Source organism: Poecilia reticulata, chromosome 1 (assembly GCF_904066995.2).
Source record: "Poecilia reticulata chromosome 1, P_reticulata-male-v2, whole genome shotgun sequence".
In the NCBI taxonomy this organism is placed as follows: domain Eukaryota; kingdom Metazoa; phylum Chordata; class Actinopteri; order Cyprinodontiformes; family Poeciliidae; genus Poecilia; species Poecilia reticulata.
Window position 1 is genome coordinate 21,277,548 of NC_088830.1, and position 21,300 is coordinate 21,298,847.

The window sequence follows — 21,300 nt, forward strand, 5'->3', positions numbered from 1 at the left end:
ACTCTGCACACAGGTTTATGAAAGCAGAGGACAGAGCTGCTGAAACAGTTAATGTGTTTTGCATGTATGCATGCACGCATCGAATGTACAATCATGAGAGGCTTTCATGCAGTCAGTACACAAACAGTCGGCCACTAAAATCCACACTCTGGCCTTTTTGTCCATCACAGACATTCATTGTCTTTCTGTTGGAAGCGATCAAGTCGATTGATGCTTTGATTCGTTAGAAATGTAATTTTAAAAAACCAGTTGATCATTTTTGATACTTATCTTTTGTTTGAATGGCCGTTTAATGGTTTCTGGTGCTAATGATTATCAGAAACTTTTTTTAAACGGTGTTGGAAATGTTTTGCAGCGCCAACGCAACAAAACTGCAGATTTCAAAGAGGTTGAAACAGACGAACACACACAATGCGCCAACAGAAATTTCTTCTGAAAACACAATGCAGTTCCAGAATCTCCCTTCTGTTTTTTTTTTTTTTTTTTTTTTTTTATATTACGGACCTACAAAGTATTTACCTGGAAACTGTACAGTAATCAGATTTTATGATCTGCATGTTCAATACGCAGAATAAAAGTTGGCTTTCAGTTCGGCAGCTTGGTAAATGGCCAATTTTACAGCTTTTTTTGCATCTTGAGCAGCTGAGATCAACTCTGTTTTAAAATCTTCAACACTTAGGCTCCCCAATTCTGGGCTGTATTATCCTACAATAAATTCAGATTCTTCAAAGCATAGTTTATGAAGTCTGATGCCTTTATTTTGTTTATAAAAATGTCAAAAAAAAAATGTAGTTGAAATACTGCTTTATCTGGCATTTTAATATAGAGGAATGTCCTTAGTTTTGAAATTCTGTCTAAATCTACACAATCATCTTCTAAGTCAGTGTCTCAAAAGCAAAATCACTTAAGATTAAAATCTTTAAATCAAGGTGTGATGTGGCAAATTGAAAACAAAGGGTTTCATTTGAATACCAAACTATTTTTAAAAACGCAACATTTTATACACGTTTACCCATTTCTTTTAGAAAATGGGAGAAGGAATCAAGTTTGGAAAGGTAAACATTTTTCTATACGTAGTTTTCTTTTTCCAAAATTATCCAGCCTTTGAAAATAAGAAATATAAATATTTCAACATCGCACCGGAGTCAAATGGGTATCAAACTCTTAAAACGTTAAAGTTTCAAAAGCACTAAAATGTTGCCATCCAATTGCAATGTTTTACAATTCTTTTAATCAAAGAGAAGATTCTGGAGCGAGCAGAGCTGCTCCTGATTTCTGGAGTACAGTCGAGTGCTGCTCACTCCCACATATACTTTCTAATTTACAGGGAAGAAAGTCAGATGTTTGGAAAGCGATAGCTGAAAGAGTGTCACCCATTAAGGTAACTGAAGTAACACTTCAGGATAAAGTACAGATATCATGCTAAGAGGCTAAAGTGGTAGGAATGCTAAGTGGCTGATTGCAGGTTCACCACATGAGCAGATAGCTTGAGTAATTAACCAGAAAACTCAGCAATAACCCTAAATTATAACATTTTGCACAATTAACAAGTTTACTTAAAAACTGCTAATAGAGTTGCTGTTTAATCTGCATTTTTCACTATTGTGTATATTAGTAATGAACAAAGCTAAATCTCTGCACGCAAATGACAACTTAAATTTATCTCATTACTTGTTGCTGAAGCAGAATTTAAGCTTGGATTTTTAAACAAATAAGAACAGAAATCTATAAATAAATGCTAAGCAATATGGCTATAATTGGAATCCACATTACTTTTGTAGTGGTAATAAATAATTGATGCATTTCAGTTTTGAATTAAAGCAAACTGATCATCCATTTTGTTAAATACTTTTGCTAATAGCGTGAAACTTGAGGAACCACACACCCAATTAAAAGCAAACTTATTAATAAAAGTTGTTTCTTAGCATCACGTTTTCGGGTTTACTTAGTTCAAACTAATCATTGAATCATGTTTACATTTTAGCTACACTGTCCATTCTCTGCAAAGTGATGTTTAAATATCCTTCAAAAAGCAATTCAATCTGCCATTTATGGCATGAACTTCATTTTTGCTCGTTCTGCACATAATCTGCAAGCCCACTGCAAATGCAGAGGAAGCACAAACCGATTCAGCAACAGGAAATGACAGGCATTGTAGATGCAATCATACAGAAGGACCTGGACAGGTTAACATTTAGCCACTGTTGGCCCAAATGCATCAACTTCAAATCTTTTTTCCATTTTGGGACATGAAGGCAAACCCAAAAGACGACGAGCTCAGTCTGAATAAAGAAGCAGAGTATTCTGGTGGCTTTTCTATCTGCAGTTGGTGTTTGCAGTATTCAGTGGGAATGAAAAGAGCAAGAGAGAAGGAGACTGCAGCCGTCACCATGTAGAAGGTGCATGAAAAAGACAGAAGTAAAACCAGGCCATCTGCAGCCGTGTTTCTGTGTGTGGGTTCGTGAAAAAGAGGGACAGCCAAAAAGAGATATTGAAATCAACCTGTTTTTTAATAAGAAAACGTCTTTTTGAATAAGTATAAGTAAAAAAAAAACAGACAAAAAACGTTCAGATCCCTTTGACAGAGACATGATGAAAATGTTGTGGGTTTTCTTTTTACCCCATTTCCCGCTCTTTATATTTGGACGTGCGCGCATGCTTGTGTGTGTCCATGTGTGTCAGTATCGTAGTTTCTCAGTAAATGCCCCTGGGCTTTGTGGTCTATACTGAGGGGTTTGGAGGAGTTTGTTAGTTGAGGGCCAGGTGCAGGAAGACAACACATACACTCACGGAAGATAAATGGACCGAGCACGCACGCACGCACGCACGCACGCACGCACGCACGCACGCACGCACGCACGCACGCACGCACGCACGCACGCACACACACACACACACACACACACACACACACACATACATGAACGAAGGACGGATAAATGGACCCGGTAGCAGGGAGGTCTGACAGAATGCCTTTTCACACCTGGCTGAGCCCAGCGGAAGGTGACAGAGCCACATCTCCCAAAGCGAACACACACACACACATTCAGACACACACACCTTCTCACATTGGGGAGTTCAGGGTCATAAGCAGCATCATGAATAAAATGAGGCTGTCTTAAACAGAAGGAGCCCTTTGTATGCATGTGTGGAAGTGTGGTTGTGTCTGCGCGGGGCCCCTAACCCCCATGCCAGTTTGGATCTGTAACGACCTTCTGTTCCCAGTGCTTAAATGGCTTAAATACTTCAATTAGACCTGGGTCACAATCCTCCACCCGTTAAAGCACGGCGTCTCTCACACACACACACACACACACACACACACACACACACACACACACACACACACACACACACACACACACACACACACACACACACACACACACACACAGAAACACACACATTAGAGGCTCCATTGTCGAGGAAGATGCAGGAGACCTGAAGTTGTGGGGCCTGTCCCCTCTGCTCTGTGGCTCTCGGTGAAACTAAAATCGGCTTTTTTCGGCAAAACACGAGCAACAATTAAAGTCGGCTCCTGTCCTGTCTGCCAGCATCTCCCCTGGAACGTCTCCGTCCCGCTCCCTCCGCCTTCCTCTTTTTCACTCCGTCTCTCCCGCCGAGCCGCCCCGGCGCTAACGATGCTGCCTTTTCATTAGACAGCCCCTGCTAATTAATCTCCATAGAGGAGAGTGACAGATCTCCCCAAACACACACATCCACACAAAGTGCACGGCAAGATGTATGCAAACACACACTCTTCTCCCGTCTTCCCCGCTCCCCTCGTCCCGCGTGGTGTTGGCAGCCCATTTCATGCTTTATCACGTCTTTTAATTGACAAACAAGCTGCTCTTTTCTCTTAGGCTGAGGTCTATATCACCCCCTCGCTCAGATGCACACACACGCACACACACTGACAACAAGCCAGGAAAATTAGTTATCTTTTTAAATTTGGGAAACACACACACCGACACACAGAAAAGGGCTAATAACTTTCTGCTGACTTATGGCCCGTGTGTTTGTCGCACTGTTTTCAACTTTCTCACACACTGATTCACAACAAACACACACACACGGTGCAACTGACATCACAAGTTCTTTGATCTTTGCCTTTTTTCTCAATACTTTTGACATCTGGATCAATCTCTATAATCAGGATTTCTCCACGTTTCCCCGACTCAAACTAAAGATGTTTTTAAGACCTTTTAAAGACCATTATGAATGAGATTTAAGACCTGTATCACCACAGAAATGTACAAAAGAAAAGTGGATGTTTCAAATAGCAGTGCCAAGCTTTTTCGCAACAAATGCACATAGCATTGTATTGTTCAGCAACAGAGGTGAGCCAGTGGCAAAGATGAACGTCGCCCAGCCAGCTGGTGATAATTTACATTTACCAATGATAGACGGAAAAAAGCTAGCTAACTAGCTAGCTAGCAAGGGTTTATTAGCAGGTAGTTAGTGTCTGCATGCAACTCAAACTTTTGCCTGACAGAAGAGTCCAGGGAGAAAAATAAACTACATAGAAGATTAAATACAAGACCTGTGATTATCTTATTTAATGCCAACTTACACATTTTCTAGTGAGTTTAAGACATTTTAAAGACTTCATTTTTAATAAATCAGTTTAAAACTTTTTAAAGATGTGTGGACACTTTGAAAATGTACTGATTTGAGTTGATCTTGAGAGATATTTTTATGCTCACAGAGAATGGAAATTACACATGCGTAAAACTACAAATTACTCAATTTTTATGAAATCTTAACTCACCAACACTGCTTGGTTTCAAGCACTATATTGAGGAATATCAAAAAGATTTAAAAGAGCTGGTTTGAGCATCACTGGATGTTTGTTGTTTCCAGCAGGTTGAGGTGTTTAGATGTGACATGTTTCTGGTCTGATTAGACCCGGCGTCGCTGGCTCTATAAAGCTCTGGGTTCAGAAAGCTGCTGGCTTAGTCTGCCCATTCACCATCACCACCCTGTTCTCTGCTTTAATTGGAGCCGCTGCAGTAACAACTACCGGGCCTCACAAAAGCATTCATACACCTAAACCTAGTAGATCTCGTCACCTTACAGTCACAAGTCTCATTGTACTTTATTGGGATTTTATGTGACAGACCAAACCCGAAGCTATAAGTAATTGACAAATAGAAGGAAAATGGAACACGGTTTCTAAATTTCTGACAAAATGTCTAACAAACATGGTGTGCAGCATTTGTGCTGAGCTGTCTCAAGAACCAAGTTTTTTGAGGTTGTGTGTTTACCAGATTTTTACATCACTGATTTCTATTTGCATTCTCCATGGCAAAATGGCTCAAGAGCTGAAATGGAAATCATCTGTGTACAGTAATTTTCAAGACTATAGAATCCCTACAAGATTTGGGTCTGACTTTGACTAAGCCATGCTAATAAACAATCAACATTTCCATTACAGATCTGGCTGTATGTTTAGGCTTTGTGTCCTGCTGGAGGGTGAGACATTGCTCCACTGGCATTTAGCTTCGTCCATCCTCACTTCAACTCTGACCAGCTGTCCATGCTACCTTATGATCTAATAACCACCACCTTTCTCTACGGGGATTGTATATTGAAGGTTATCCAAAGTGAGTTTTCTGCCATGTGTATCATGTTGCAGGCATGCAAAATTTTAATATTTTAACATTTTAAGTTGGTGACCCGTTAGCCGTGTCACCAACGTGGCTTGAAGCAAAATGGAAAATAGAAAATGGGTTTCTATTTTCACCTTTACTTACAAATGTAGCACCAAACGTAGTTCTATGAGATGTTCAAAGTTTGGATTATTGTTTTTAACCAAACCATGCATTAAGATTTTACAAAACTATATCACTGACTCCTCCTTGGTCTTGGCCTTCTGTTTGTTCTCCAACATTTTCTTTAAAAACCTCTGAAAGGTCTTCAGAAAACAGCTGGACTGTCTGGTGACTTCTAAAGATAGTTTGACATCAGAGTGAAGGAGGATAAATTCATACCTGTTGCATTTTCTTAGTAAAACCTTTAAACGTTGCACCATTTTTATTCCACTGAATAATTAAGACCCACATTTTGTTCATTTTGTTACGGGGGTGAGTAGTTTCTGAGAGAGGATGTTTGGCCACAGTGAATCACACCGGCACTGACGCACAATCACGTTTAATCTAAGCGAATGGATTGTTTAATATTTGGTGGAGACATTTTGTGTGTTCCCCCCCACCCCCCCAAGACTTATTTTACTCTTAATTAAGATTTTTTTGTCTGTTTGTTTGTTTTCTTTTTGGAGACCTTATAAGAAAGTGTTCCTACAAATTAGCCAGCAATTATTGGACATATGGTCAGAACAACCATATGTCCAATATATTTGGACATATGGTTTTTTAAAATACATGCAGTGCTGTCTTATGCCTTGTTTTTAATTCTAAATAATAAACAGTTGCTGCAAAGAAGGCCCCTTTTCAATTTGCTATATATTCCTGTGCTGGGAAGTGCAGAAATTGTTGGCAGAAAAACACCTGTGTGTTGCAGCAGCATATGGACAAAACCTGGCAGGTATTCAACAAGCAAAAGAGGATAAACTTTTGACTTCAGTTCAATGTTTGCTTTGACAGAGCTGAGTTATTTAAGAAAGTGACTCACTGTGATGTGGTACTGCCTCCAGATCTCTGGACAATCCTAGAAGGAGATAAAAAAAACTTTTTAAAGACTTTCTACACAAAAACAGTTTGTTGAAGACAATCCTGTTTTTACACTTTTATGTAAAAACAGAAGGCATATAGAAAAAGAAAACTAAAATCTGTTGTTTCAACGGGTCAAAGGTGTGAGCGAGAACTGAAAGATCCTGACTAACAGACAGGAAAATAATACCAGGGTTTGTTTTTCAGTTTCCACTCTGAATCTCTCAGTCTCTTCCCACATCTTTCCCTAAACCTGCTCAGAATTGCTCTCTGTATCGGTGCTGGTGTTCCGTCAGTCACTCAGAAACAGTCAGTCAGTGAGTCAGTTGGTTGTTTTGTTGCTGGTGTGGATAAAGCATTATCTCTGGAGCTTCTCCACGCTGTTCCCCAAGCACTCCGACATCCTTTACCCGCCACTGCCGCTTCCCGTGGGGAAATTGAAAATGCCGCAGTCGCCGCAGGCAATGGGATTTATCTACTTGCATACCTACTGAGTGAGGACATAATTCAGATTCAAGGTGAAATAGCCCAATCTTAATTTGGTCTTTGCACACTAGAGGTCCTCGATCGATTTTATATGAAATAAAATGCCATTAATATGGATTTAAATTTATCCTGAAGCCTCTTTTGTTGGGGAATTGGATCTGGTTGGACTCAAACACAGAGGAGAACTTCGATGAGTTTCTACAGCTGCATCTTTCTCCACCTTTAATCTAGCTTTTTCCTTCAACAAACCCCGCTCGTCCCCGTCGCTTGTTTCCCCCCTCCTATTTGTTCCATCCCTCCAAACCGCCGGGGTAGTGTGCTGTTGTCGAGGGCGACAGGCGAGGCGAGCGACACACTCGCGCTCCATCAACCGTCTGTCTTTAATGAGAGACACAGAAAGGCCCAGGGGACTGAGACTTGACTCTTTTTCTCTCACAAACAGACACACACTAATATGTTCACCGTAATTTGTGAGTGTAAGGGGAGATAAAGAAAAGAAAAAAAGAAAAGTTGTGCATTGCAAGCGAGAGGTAATTATATCAGAGCACATCTTTGGACTTGTGCTGTTTGCGGTGCGATGTGTAGAAGAGGTGAGAAGAGGGAGATACACAGAAGGATCTGATTCAGGAGATGAGAGAAGAGTTTGAGAGACAGAAAGAGAGGAAAAAAGAAAGAGAAATTGGCTTGTGTGTGTCCTGGTGTACCCTCTCCCTCTGGTGTTCACCTGGTTACTCATCCATCACACAGAGCACAGTACATGACTGACTGACGAAGAGGGAGAGAGAGCGAGACAGAAAAAAGAAAAAGAGGGCAGCGGCAGACTGCTTCTTCCATTCAGTTCCTCCTCCTGTAGTATTTGTGTAAAAATGGCTCAGCTAGTGATGGAGCACTGTGATAATTGTCATTAATGGTCTTTAAATTCATCTTCCAGACACACAAACAGCTGGAATACCTAAGTTGTAATTACTTAAGTGTCTATTAATGTGAACAGCAATGTGAGTTGACCTCTGGTCACTGAGAAGTGGGGTGATTACAGAGACTGAGGGGGTAAATGCGATTGGTAATGAGCTCATCTAGTTGACAACCCCTGCATGTGAGTCGTTATGTCCATTTTAACAACACAGTATTTTAAAGCATGTAGAGTTAGGCTGGCAGATTTAGATGTAAAGTATTATTTTAGCTCTGGCCAGTCTTTTTTTTTCTGACTGGAAGCAATATTAATGATTTCAAGTGGACCAGCCAGAGTCCTGTGGAGAGAGAGAGAACGATTAGGGTGATGGCAAGGATGCCTTCCATCCTCAAAGATTCAGAAAATACCAGAGGAAACAGGAAACTACAGCAACTTTAATAAAGGTTTGACTGCTGCAACACCAAGGAAAGGCCTTTCCATTGATTATTGAGGAGAATATAAATAATTTATGCCTTCATTTTTGTTAAATATCTTCAGGAACATGCATGTGTTACTTCCAATTAGAAATCTTGGATTAATGAAAATAACTTTATATCTAAATTTGTGGAGATGACTCTGAGCCTAACTGCTAACTGTATGAATATGGAGGTCAAACAACAAGAAACTGCATCGAGACAGAGAAGACAGTTTGAAATCAACAAAGGTAATTAATCCAGTATTTAATCCAGTTTATTGACTAATGTATTTGTGTAATCCATATGAATATGTAGCATTAAGATGTCATGCAAAAACTGGAAGATGTATTTCAGAGAGATGCCTTTGAACATCACTAAATGGAGTGGCAATAATTTAGTTTGGAAACCTGGTAACACCTGGATCATTTGTCTCATCAGCACCATGACGCAGTAGTCCTTTCTTGTAACTCAGGACATATTGTTGTTTAATGGTTCCCGCCACCTGTGTGTGAATGTTGTGCGAACCATGAGACTTGTCCTAAATGCACCAGTTTCTGTATTTGGAATGGTCCATAAGACATCCATGTGACACATGGATCCATGTGCAACATCAAAAAGCCGCATTTATGTCCTGCTGCCTCACAACAATGATACTGTTGAAACATGCTTAAGGACACCAGACATGAATAGAGATAGACTATATGACACTCCGTATGACAGAAAACTCAACATATCGAAGCAGCTCAGTCAAAAACACAGCAATACCAGCAGGAACAGGCACTTTCCACTGGTTCTGATATTCTGGCCCACTCAGTGTCTTTAAATAAGGATATGTTGGTTTGGATAACAACATTTTGAAAATAAGTGCAACATCTTGAGAGAAAAGTGAGAAGACAATCATCATGGCCCTCTACTCACATCAAAGAAGTGCCCCCTCATGCTGCAGCGATGGCACTGTTTGTGCCAATAAGATCTCTCGCTGCAGCACCTGCTGAGGTGTCCAGGCTGCCCACAGTTGTTGCAGTGCTTATTGGGACATGTAATGGCCTGGTGACCCATTGAGCCGCAAAGAAAGCAAGGCGTCACCTTCTGCAGAAACACAATTATCATTATGCAGTTAGCAAGTTTGCTTGCATTTTTACGTTCATTATTTACAAGATGGTCGTGATACATTGCATTAGCGTAAACCTACTTTGGGGTGAGGACAGTTCTTTGACAGATGTCCTTTCTTGTTGCAGTTTCTGCAGTGGACGTTCTTCCCAGTGTAGTATCGGTTGGACATTCGGTGCACTACGATCGTGGGACCCTGGCCTTTGTTAAAGATCTGAGCCTGAAATGACAAGAAAAGACTGATTATGAGTTGGACGTTTCATTTTTTACATTAAGACCTAAATGTTTAATTCACACAAAGAAAGGGGTGACATAAACATCGGAGAAATCCAAATAGGAATCTTCTCACGGCAAAGTGTTTTTACTTATCAAAAGAAACTAAAAAATAATCTCAGAAAGCAAAAGGAGATTAATGTGACAGTAAACTATGAAAGCGAGCTAATTAATTTAATTTGGTAATCAGCACCAACCTCCTTATCTTTCTCTGAAACAATCCAACTTCCTTCTTCTTTTTCATCTTCTTCGTCAGCATCTGAAAAAAGAAAAAAATGTTTAATTAATTGCAGCACAAACATTTATGCAAAAATAAAAAATAAAACATTTTAAAGTGACAGAGGGTTGGATGTTTTTTCAACAAGTTCGGACTGTATTTAATTATTTTTAATATATACCACTGTTTGTTTGTATGGACTCCAGATGAGTAGTGAGGATTGTCACACTGAATGTCAAATACAGACAGGTTTTAGTAAAAAGACCAACACAAAGTAATGCCTGGTTGTGAAGTGGAAAGAAAAGAATATATGGGTTGCAAACATGTTTTTAAATACTTGGTTCACACGAGTCTGTACTTTAAAGAACAACGTTTCACTGCAAGGGAAAGTTGAGCTATTTTTCCACCAGGCTTTTCTTACATGTGAATATGTTGTGGCCTAAATCGTTCCATTGGAGCTCTTTGTATATATTTAGGGTCACTGGTCTGCAGGAGGGTGAATCTCTTTCCCAGTCTTAATCAATCTATCTGCACCTCCACAAACGAGGCATAAAAGAAAAGTTTCCTTCCTTTTTCCTTCCTTCCTGATCCTTTAAGACCTTATGTGTGCAGAGTAGGACTAAGACTCTCCAGGCTGAGCTGAGGAGTTCTGCAGCTCCTCCAGAGTTAGCACACTATTGTCTACTGCTCTGATAACTGGTTTGGAGGGTTTGCTGTTGTGTCACATTCTTTCGCAGAACAGCTGTATAGTGGCATTAGATCATGTATACTCTGAATTAATTATGTGGCACCTGGTTATGCAAGATTTTTTTGAGAGGCCTTAGAGTAAAGGTGAGATGCACAAAAGAACCACAAACCTTTCAGGTTTTAGACTGGTGTATCTAAACTTGTGTCCTTTTCATTTGTGCTTTATTTTTGGCCATTTTTTTCTTGGTGCCAGTAAATAAATCTTTAAAAAAATATGTGACTGCACATTTGAATCAGGATTCAAAACAAGCCACGACTTATAAACTCCACAAAACCAAACAACCCTGTTAGGAACTCTAAATCCTGTGGGATGGCTTTTGCTTCCTGTGACAGAGGGGGGACACGCACGCACGCACGCACGCACACACACACACACGTTAACCCACAGTGAAACTGACACAATGGCAGCCCGGCACATCTGTATGAGAGTGGCACTAACAGCACCCTGAGGGAGAGCGCCGTATTCTCCTCAGGCCCACAGAACTGTAACCGACATCCAGAAATCCTAACGTTCACACAAGCACAAACACACAGACACGTGTAGCCGGCATAAAATTATGTGCCGATAGCGATGACCCACACATGCTTTCAGGAACACAGACACACCCACACACATCGACCTCTCGCGATTAGCTGGTTGGCAGTCTTTAGCCTTTGGATAAACACACAGCCTTGAGCCATAATCAAATATTACACTCTCCTTTCCACCCTTCTCTCCTCCAGTCCTCTTTCAGATTCTCTCTATCCAGCCCTCTTATCGCTATGCAGCTCAACCCTCCTTCCTTTTGCTTTCGCCTCCTCTCCTTGTTTTCTAACCCCCGCACCCCATCCCCGGGTGAGCGGCTGCAGAGGGAGGTTATCACCTCTCTTCCCTGTCAAACAAATTAAAATGGCTGCTGTTTGGATGGGGTTTCTTTCTGCCTCGACCTTCACCTCTAAATACACACAGACACATCACAAAAACCAGCAACCCCATGCCGTCACCAACACTCAGTGTGTGCTTCAAATCCTGAAGTACAATTTTGCTTGATGGATCTGAGATAACGAAGAGCTTCTTTAAAATGAGTTTAAATCCGTAGAGAAGTGATGAACTCAGATCTGAGCTTTCAGTCACATAAAGACAATTAAAAAGTCAGCCTTTCATCACCTGAAGAACATTTCTAGAACTAAAGGAATAATGTCCCAGTGACACCTCATGCATGTGTTTGTTTTTAATTGCATTGATTACTGCAAGAGTGTCTTCACAAAGCTGCCTAAAAAAAACAACCAATCGGCTGCAGGTGATCCAGAACGTTGTTGCTCATGTTCGCACTAAAACAGTTGATAAATTACTGAATGACTTTGAACCAAAATACATTAAAGACCTGTTGTTGATGTATCAACCTTTCAGACCACTCTGCATCCCCAGCCAAAATGCTAATTTTCTTAAAATCTAGGCTAAAATGTAATTTCTAAGAGTTATCTTTGATTAATTACAATTAGATTACCGATTGCAGTCTGTTTTTCATCGTGCTATTGCTTTGCTTTATTTGTGTTTTGGTTGTTGTTTAATTTTGCTTTTAATCGTGAGAACTTTGCCTTGTTTCTGAAAATGTGCAATGCCAATAAAATTGCCTTACCTTTCCTAAATGGATCAATTTAGGAAAGGCTGTGAGGGCTGTGAATGATGTACTATCTCCTTTATGCTCTTATGTAGACCTATTCTTATTCTTAGTCTTTAAAATTAAGCAAGCTGCAAAAGATACATATCATAAATCAAACCAAGATTTATGATTCAACAATATTCAACAAGCCAGACTGCAGTTTGCCAAGGCACATAGCAACAAAAACCTTGATTTTTGGAGACTTTTCTGCAGTTTGATGAAAGTAAAGTGAAACATTTTTGACTATAACAACCATTGTTATATATGGAGGAAAAACAGGGATGCTGTAACGTACGGGGGTGGCAGCATTATGCTATGGGGGTGCTTTGTTGCAGAGGGACCTGGTCATTAATTAAATAGATGGAGTCAAAAAGAAAGAACATTATGTAGAAATATTGAAGGAACAAATAAAAGCAGCACGCAGGAAGTTTAAGTTTGGGCACAAATGGGTCTGCCATGTGGATAATAATCCTGAGCATGCAGCCAAAGTGGTTAGAAAGTGGCTTCATGACGACAAGGTCAATCACAAAGCCCTGATGTCCTGAGGAATGAGCCAGACCTCAATAAACTATTGTGATTAATGTCAGGAAGAAAACTCAAAAGCTAAGTTATACAGTTTACAAAATACTGAGGAAACGTATGTAAACCTCTGAAGACATTATATAAACCCCTGACACATTCCTTCTCTTGTTATTGTGGCATTTAGTAAATAGAAATTATTTTGGTAACTGACATAAAACAAAAGAAATTTGGTCCGTTTTAACTTCACAACCTAACTAAGAAAAAGCCTTTCTTCATTTGTATTCTAATTTTCAGAGAAACTGAATTTTGACTCTGTATCAGCTGTAGGCCAACATCTTCAAATTGAACAGACGTAAAGGCTTAAAATACATTATAATAGCGTTTTCTGATATGGGAGTTTCACTTTTTCAATTTAATCAATCACAAATAAAGTACTGGGAGAGGTTATAATTTATTGAAATGCTCCTGTGGCTTTTGTGGTTTTAGATGTAATTTATATAAAAATGTTCAGAACTCTATTGTTCAACCATTTCAGTTTTAAAAACTGACTTGACTGTTTTACGTCTTTATAGTTCCCAATAAAATCCATAAATTTGCAACCAAGTGGGCTTGACGCAAAGCGTACCTCCCAGCATTGCCCGCTCAATAAAGGTGTAATTTCAGCAGAAGTTCACTTCAGTTTTTTAAATACCTGCAAAGGTGCATATGTTTTTACTTTTATTGTCACAGCAAAGCAAGATATTTTCTTCCAGTTAGTGACTGTGAGTTTACATTGAGGAGAGAGCAAAGAGGTCTCCTAATGCTGGGCTACAGTGAGCAGACTAGGGGGCCTCAGTGGGACATGTGTATGTCTCTTTGCACGCCTAGCTGGTGTTACACAACAACCAGTACCCGGTCAATGGGCAGCTGAAAAAAAAGAGGGGTGAAAGGTGTGTGTGTGTGCTGAAGTGCATCTGTGTATGTGTGAATGTAAGTAGGCGTTAGTGACTCAACGAAAGTCGTTCCCAAGGCGTCTCCCAGGGGGACTCCCCAAATAAAGAGCAGGAAGCTTTCCCTTAATCTAAAGGCCACCCCCATCTCACCAAGCCAACACACACACACGTAGATAAAGGGTGAAGCTCTTTGTCACGGCCGAGGAATCAAACACATGGGTGGAGGGGTGAAGGAGAGGGAAGGGAAAGAGAGGGTGGGTGGGTTGGTTGGTCTGTTGTCTGTACACAGGGTGAAAATATGCTAATCACCCCGGAGGCCCTGTTCAAAACCAAACCATCACAGCCTCGTTCCATCGTGGCCCGGCGGATATGAAGGAGTCTGGAGCTGAAAAAGCAGATGGCAGCAGCTTCTTCGAGCAGCTGAACAGACTCACGAGAGGCCTCCGCCGTGTCGACCGCAACTGCTCAATTTCAACAGATCTAATGGGGAGGCACTCCTAGCACCCAACTAAGAGGTGCACGTCCAACGATCTTTGATGTTAAGGTGGCTGCCGTCACCATCAGACATCAGTGTGCCAAACAGCGCCTGAGTCACCTGGTAGAAATTTGAGGAAAAAGTCCAATTCACTCCACTTTCTGGGACTTCGGCTGACTATTTCTGGAGGATAACTCCTTCATTATCTCATCACTTCATCGTCAAGGGTAATGCAGCACAATGGCATGGAAGAGAGGGAGACTGAGAAACGGAGGGAGGGCCGGATCAGGGGAGAGAAGGCGACAGATGCTACCTGTCTGTCTCAGAGGTACCCTGATTACTAGAAGATGAGGAGGAGAGGGGAGGAAGCTGCGTGCCTGTTCATCAGAGCCGGCAGAACAAAACAAAACAGAGGAATTGAGTGTGTGTGCGCGTATGTGTGGGTGTGAATCTGTCCCTTTTACCAGCAAGAGCAGAACGGAAGTGTACGTGTGGCTAATGAACCATGAACACCCAGGTCTCCTGGGGTGATGCGCACACACAAATGGGATAAGGTTCAGACAGGATGGTTTAAGTCTGATAAACCAAGGACGAGGCAGAGACCGGCCGTACGCTCAGGCCTGTCTGTGTTCAGTTTGTTGTTGCCTAAAATCGGCCTTCATTTAAACCAAGTCCGAGGCCTGGATTGGATTCCCATTCTCTTGTCCCAGCACTTAACCAGGCACAGCAAGCCAACCCGCCCAGGCTCATTAATCCACCAGTCAGTATACGTACACACACGCACGCGCGCGCGCGCGCACGCACGCACGCACGCACGCACGCACGCACGCACGCACGCGAGAAGTAAAACAGCGGCCTTTCACCCCAAACATAGGTTATGTTTGATACTGATGCGGCAGGGCAGGATTAGCAACGGTATACATGACAATGGTGAGGGTGTGTGGGAGTGTGTGTCTGAGTGTGAGCACAAAAAAAACATTTCTTCTGGGACATCACCTCTTGCCATACAGGCTTCCCCTCAGTAAGATTGAAACACAGCAAGAGTGTAAAACAGAAGGAAGCATCTGAAGACATACAGGAGATAATAGGCAAAGCAGCTACAGTGCAGAAAAAAAGGTATGTGAATCCTTTCAGATTTCTTCTGATTTTGATTTATTGCCACTGAAATATTTAAGATCAAACAAATTTAAATACTATATTGAAAAAAATAATGAGAAAATACAAAATAAAACTTCTCAATGATGATTTTGTTCATTAGGGAAAGCACCATCTGAAATCAACTGGTCGTGTGTGAAAGAGTGAAATCATGATCTAACTGTGATGAACCACAGTTGGTTAATCATTTATCACAGCCAAGCCTGATTACTGCAAGACAAGTAGAAGCAAGAAAGCTTTCAAATAAAAACTGTCTGACCACACAAAGTAGAAGAAATCTAAACACACACTGATAAAAAGAAATTAAACACATAAGAGTCAAAGTTACTGAAATCTACTAAGATATAGATACGATTACAAAGCTGTTCTAAGGCTCACATGGAGAAAACATGAAACAGTGCATTAATGACACATCACAAAGAAATTCAAGCCAACCAGATAAAGCACTACTGACCTCACATGCCTAAGATCAGATCACTGTTCCTGATTTAAAACTGAGAAAGAAACTGAGAAAAATGGCCTCCATGGCAGAGTTCAAATGAGAAAACCATAGCTGACCAAACAGAGCACAAAGACCCGTCTCACATTTAGAAAAACATTCCAATGAGACAAAATAGGATTTTCTTTGTCTCATTGCATATGGCATAAACCTAGCACTGTATTTTAAGAAAAGGATGTCACATCTAGAATCAAAACATGATCTGGGGCTGCGTTGCTTCTGAACCTGGACTACCTGTCATGATGGAACCATGAACTCTGCTCGTTAGTAGTGAATCCTGAGGGAGAATGTCCAGCCACTAGTTGGTGTATTTTGGTTAGTGTGTCCACAGCACACTGGCAAAGCCAAATCGGAATGTCTCAAAATAAATGAATAAATAAGACATGAAGTGGTCTAGTCAAAACCCAAACTTAAATCTGCCTAAGATGCTGCAAAAAAAGAGTGAGCTTTAGTTTTGCCATTTTGATCTTGATGCATGATTTACAATTTACTCAAAAATGAACAAACAGCAGCTAAATTTAGTAGTTTCTAAGTATCTACAGCACAGCATATATTAACATTTTACAATCAGGCTTTAAAGATCAATGCAAAGTGGACATTTCCAAACTTAAACCCAAGTTGTCACATTTCTTTATACACCATCTGTTTTGGTAACTGCCCTGCATTTCTTTCAGCTACCAAAAACATGCTTAATTTGACATAATCTAGTCATGATCATATTAAATATAATGTTGAAACAGATACAAAAAATGTTTTGATCAATTTAAATATTTCAAGAATTTCAGCCACTTTTTGCTTTTGGACGACTAAAGTGAAAATCAACGCCTTCACCTAGGTCAGAGGGTTTTCTGTGTATGGCTTTCCAATCTAATTTCCACCTTGTGTACATCAAACAACATACTTCAGTGCACCTCATCTTTAATGATGTGATATGTAAGCACCCCCTAACCCCCCACCATGCTTCCCCCTGTGACATGTCAAGCGCTCACCCTCTGCTCGCCCGTGCCACCTCCTCCTTTTCCTCTTCACCCCCTTCCGCACCATGTTGGCAGCCAGGGCAGGGCAGGTGGCCAAAGCTGTCAGTCAAACCTCCGCCGCCACGCGGCAACACCACAGACACCAATTACCACACAGCAGGGGCGCGGCCTGGCAACCGCATGGCAACCACACGGTCCAATCAGGGTACACAACAACAGGGACCAAAGAATGCCAAGAAAAGTAAAAGTGGTGTCATGTGTGCACTTGTGTGTGCGCACATACACCAGATCGAATGTTACCCAGAGCCGGGCCAGCGCATATCTGCAGGTTTTTTAATATCCGTTTACTGTGTGTTTAGCAATGATTAATCTGAAACACAGAAATCATCATCAGTCTGCTGATAATCAGAGTTTTTATTAACCCATTCAGGCCAGATTCAACAATGTGTTCTCTGAGACATGTTAAACACTTCATCATTTTCAAGACATTTTTAATGGCATATTCCCAGGTCTGACGTTAATTAAGACAGGCTTAGAACAAGTAGTTCACAGCTGATCTGTGAACTAACCATATAACTCATTTACTCATTTACATTAAAGATGCTCAGATGTTCCCTGATATATTATGTGATGGTAAAAAAATGCATGAAACAGTCAGTAGCTGAACAAAATTAGATCACACTGATCTAATACAACAGGAAGCAGATTGTTGCAGAGCTCTTTCTTAGTCTGAGCATGGTGTGCCCACTGCTTCAGATGAGCTATGACACATTTATCACTTTTAGCGAGGCTAACAATACTAAAACAGATGTCTGTGTATTTCATAATGATTTGTAGATCCTTACTAAAACTTTAGCTTTTCAAAAAGCCACTAAAATCTCCAAAAAAGAGAAACTTTCCTGTTCACCATTGAGCCTTCCTGTTATCTGCAAAAACTTTTGCTCTCTCAAGACATCTCACTCTTAGTACTACAGAGAAACTGCAGTGTTTTTATACTTGCTCTTCACAAACCATTATATGTTTTACAACTTGTTATAAAACCCAGAAAACTTTACACATGATGCTAAACAGTATCAAAATACAGCAATTATTTTTGACACTTTTTTCTGGATGAAAGAAGAAACAGCGTTGGTAAACAGTGGCTTGTAGCAGAATTAAGGATTTTCAGAATCTATGGGTCAGAAAAAGTGCACTAGTTTGAACTTAATTATTTTTTTTGTTGTTGTTATTTTTACTTTCCCAAATGATAAAACTATATAGCACAGGGTTTCACGCCAAGCTCCTATTTGTAAAAGAAGGTCAGAGTGGAGCTTCATATCATTTGGTGAGCTGGCCAAACAGCTAATAATCAACAAGTGTGTACATTTTATTACTCAAGTAATTATTTTTGTTGACAAAATACCTCCGATAAAAACAATGACCATATTTTTCTTGCTGTCCCTTTTGTCTTTGGCACCAAAACACAAATATGCAGTCTGTTGTCATCGGTGAGGGGGAAATATATTTTAATAAAACCACTGAGTTGCAACCTCAATTTCATTTTGATGAATTTCCTCCTGCGGGAGTGAGCCAGGCAGAGGGCGGGAGGGCAGAGAGGCGAGAGAGGGGAGCGGGCTGATGGGGGCTGGGAGGCAGATAGAATTTTCATGATTGTTATTTTTGTTATTATACAGAGGAGGAGGTGGAGGGGGGGGATTGCAGGAGGCGAGATAAACGGAGCTGGTTAATCTAAACCATTTTGCAGAGCGCTCCATTATCGGGCAGGTTGGGCACGTCGAGAGGGTTATTTTTCCGAGGGATCTTTGGCCCCGGTAATTAAGCTCCATTCACCAGGCCCTGTTCCCCAAATTAAAAATTTGTCATTAAGTGGAATTTACCATAATGCCTTTTTATCTGGCGGCGTTTCAGCATGTGTGTCTGCATGTACGTGTGTGCAGGATGGAGGTGAAGGAGGGGGCAATGGGATTGGGCAACCAATAACCAATAACACAGGTTCACACACACACACACACACGCACGCACGCACGCACGCACGCACGCACGCACGCACGCACGCACGCTTTGACCAGAAAAGGCAAATTGAAAAAGTGAAATAATCCTGGATAGCAGCACATGTTTGCATGAGCAAATACACACACACACACACACGCACACGCACACGCGCACACACACACACACACACACACACACACACACACACACACACACACACACACACACACACACACACACACACACACACACAGCCACCCTTCAATCCTTCAAATCCACAGCCTTTGGGGTAATTAAATAATGATGCTTTAAAGTTTTAATTTAGATTTACCCATTTCATTCCTCCTTTCCCTCCCCCCACTCAGACACACATACACAGCTGCAAAAACACACACCCAAAGAGTTATTCACAGCATGTTTTTAAGACTTCATCCAGAGAGATAGCCCTCCATGGCCAGGCTACATGGGAGGAAGAGAATGATTGAAGAGCAGAATCTCTGTCTCAATAGGCTTGAAAAAACAATACAATTATTAGTCTTTAATTAGAGCAGCCCCTCTGTGGGACGGGGGACAGACAACGAACAATAGAGGATTAGAAGAAGGGCACCCAATATGGCTCTTTTATCGCTTCGTTCAAATACAGTTTATGAATCATTCAGCTGTCCTTCGCACTTTGCAGGTAGCAGTCTGAACTTTGTGCAACATTTAACAGTCAAAATGTAAGAAAATTACCAAAATTACCTTTAAATCATATTTTTCATGCAAATCTTGCCACTAGTCCACTTTGCATGTTTTTTTATACACCTCTAAACTTTAAAGAAACAGAGTTTTGTCACTGATTATTGTCCACCTTAAGCTTTAAAGCTTTAAACTGTTGATATTCATTTTAAGTGCCCTTAATTAAAACTAAAACAGATAAAACCAGCAAAAATACATCTCATGTAGTCCTCCTGCTGTGAGTGGTCCTGAATTATTTATATTGGGAGCAAAGGAGCTGTCACTCCACATGTGTGAGAAGTCAGTCACTGTAAAAAAGGATTTTTCCATTTTTAAACAAAATGATTTGAAGTTGACAATTTAAACTTAATCTTGTATTGGCACAGTTAACATTTATAACAAGCAGTCTCAGTGATCATGTTCTAGGGAGTGTTAATTCATTCCTTAACTCAGATTTCCAAATCCAACATCATCTTTCATCAATAAGGGGAAACTCTGAGGGATAAACCAGAGCAACTTTGCTTCCTGTTACTCTGTCTCATATGTGCAGAAATAATAATTAAGTTTTCTCATAGAGACAACTTCCACATTTCCACAGACTTTTATTTACTTTGATATGCTGAGATGCAAACTTTCGCTTTGTTACTTACTTTTAGTGTATCGCTATATCACTTCTTGAGGTAAATCCAAATAATTTGTCTTGTTGTAAACCACATTTGATTTTTTTCTCCGTTCAGGAGACAGACATCACTTTGACGAGAAATTTCATGTTCTAATATCACGAGATCTCATTAAAAATCCCCTCTAAAATTCAAACGCATTTCTTTGAATTACCTACTTCTAAAACCACTATTAATAAAAATAGCTATCGACAGTCAGGAAAATTACACTGAAATCAATCTTACATTTTTTGGTTAAAAATAAAAAAAACATTTTTAATGTATCCAGACTGAATATTTCAACCAGCATAGAGAACCAACCAATTTAGCTGTAGTTTAGACTTTATACTCAGGATTACAAAGATGTGGGCCGTGGGCTGCAGTCAGTTTTACTAATGTAAATTACAGTACATTAACAGGTAGCCCGAAACATCAGCAGGCGTAAATGATGCCTGCTAGGTTTAATATGTCTCCTCTCCGGCAACTCCATGGTGTTCCCAAATAATTTCAAATACTTAAATATTGTTTATACTCATAAAATCCTCAAATATTAATACATCTAACCTAAACCGAGCCTTTGAGTTTTATATAAAAGCACAATGTCTTCAAAACACAAAATCATAAAACAAAAAATAATCCCTGGAAACCTTTTCTAAACGTCTGACCCATTAGCCTTCAGCAGCCACTAGCATCTGATGCTACGTAAATTGAGTTTCAGCTTCTGTTTGCAATCATAAGGATGTTCCAGTTTATGCTATTTTATGGCATAAAGTTAAATAATCTCAGCTAACTTCCTTTCAGACATTTACAATAAAGAGCTTTGAGTGTGTGTGTTTGTAAAGTAAATTGCTAACAGCTTC

At 40.4% G+C, this 21,300-nt stretch overlaps 1 protein-coding gene across 4 annotated transcripts in view; it reads right to left on the reverse strand.

The window, feature by feature from the left end:
* zcchc7 (zinc finger, CCHC domain containing 7) overlaps positions 1-21,300 on the reverse strand; it is a 55,339-nt gene that overhangs the window by 11,314 nt on the left and 22,725 nt on the right. For 3 of the 4 annotated variants that reach the window (XM_008412461.2, XM_008412475.2, XM_008412454.2), the window contains exons 4-7: positions 10,103-10,164; positions 9,715-9,852; positions 9,441-9,611; positions 6,634-6,669 (exon numbers count right to left, since the gene is read on the reverse strand). In XM_008412461.2, the coding sequence (XP_008410683.1) occupies positions 6,634-6,669; positions 9,441-9,611; positions 9,715-9,852; positions 10,103-10,164 (407 nt within the window). Of the gene's footprint in view, positions 1-6,633; positions 6,670-9,440; positions 9,612-9,714; positions 9,853-10,102; positions 10,168-21,300 lie in introns of all 4 variants that reach the window. The other variant, XM_008412468.2, reaches the window with a different exon arrangement.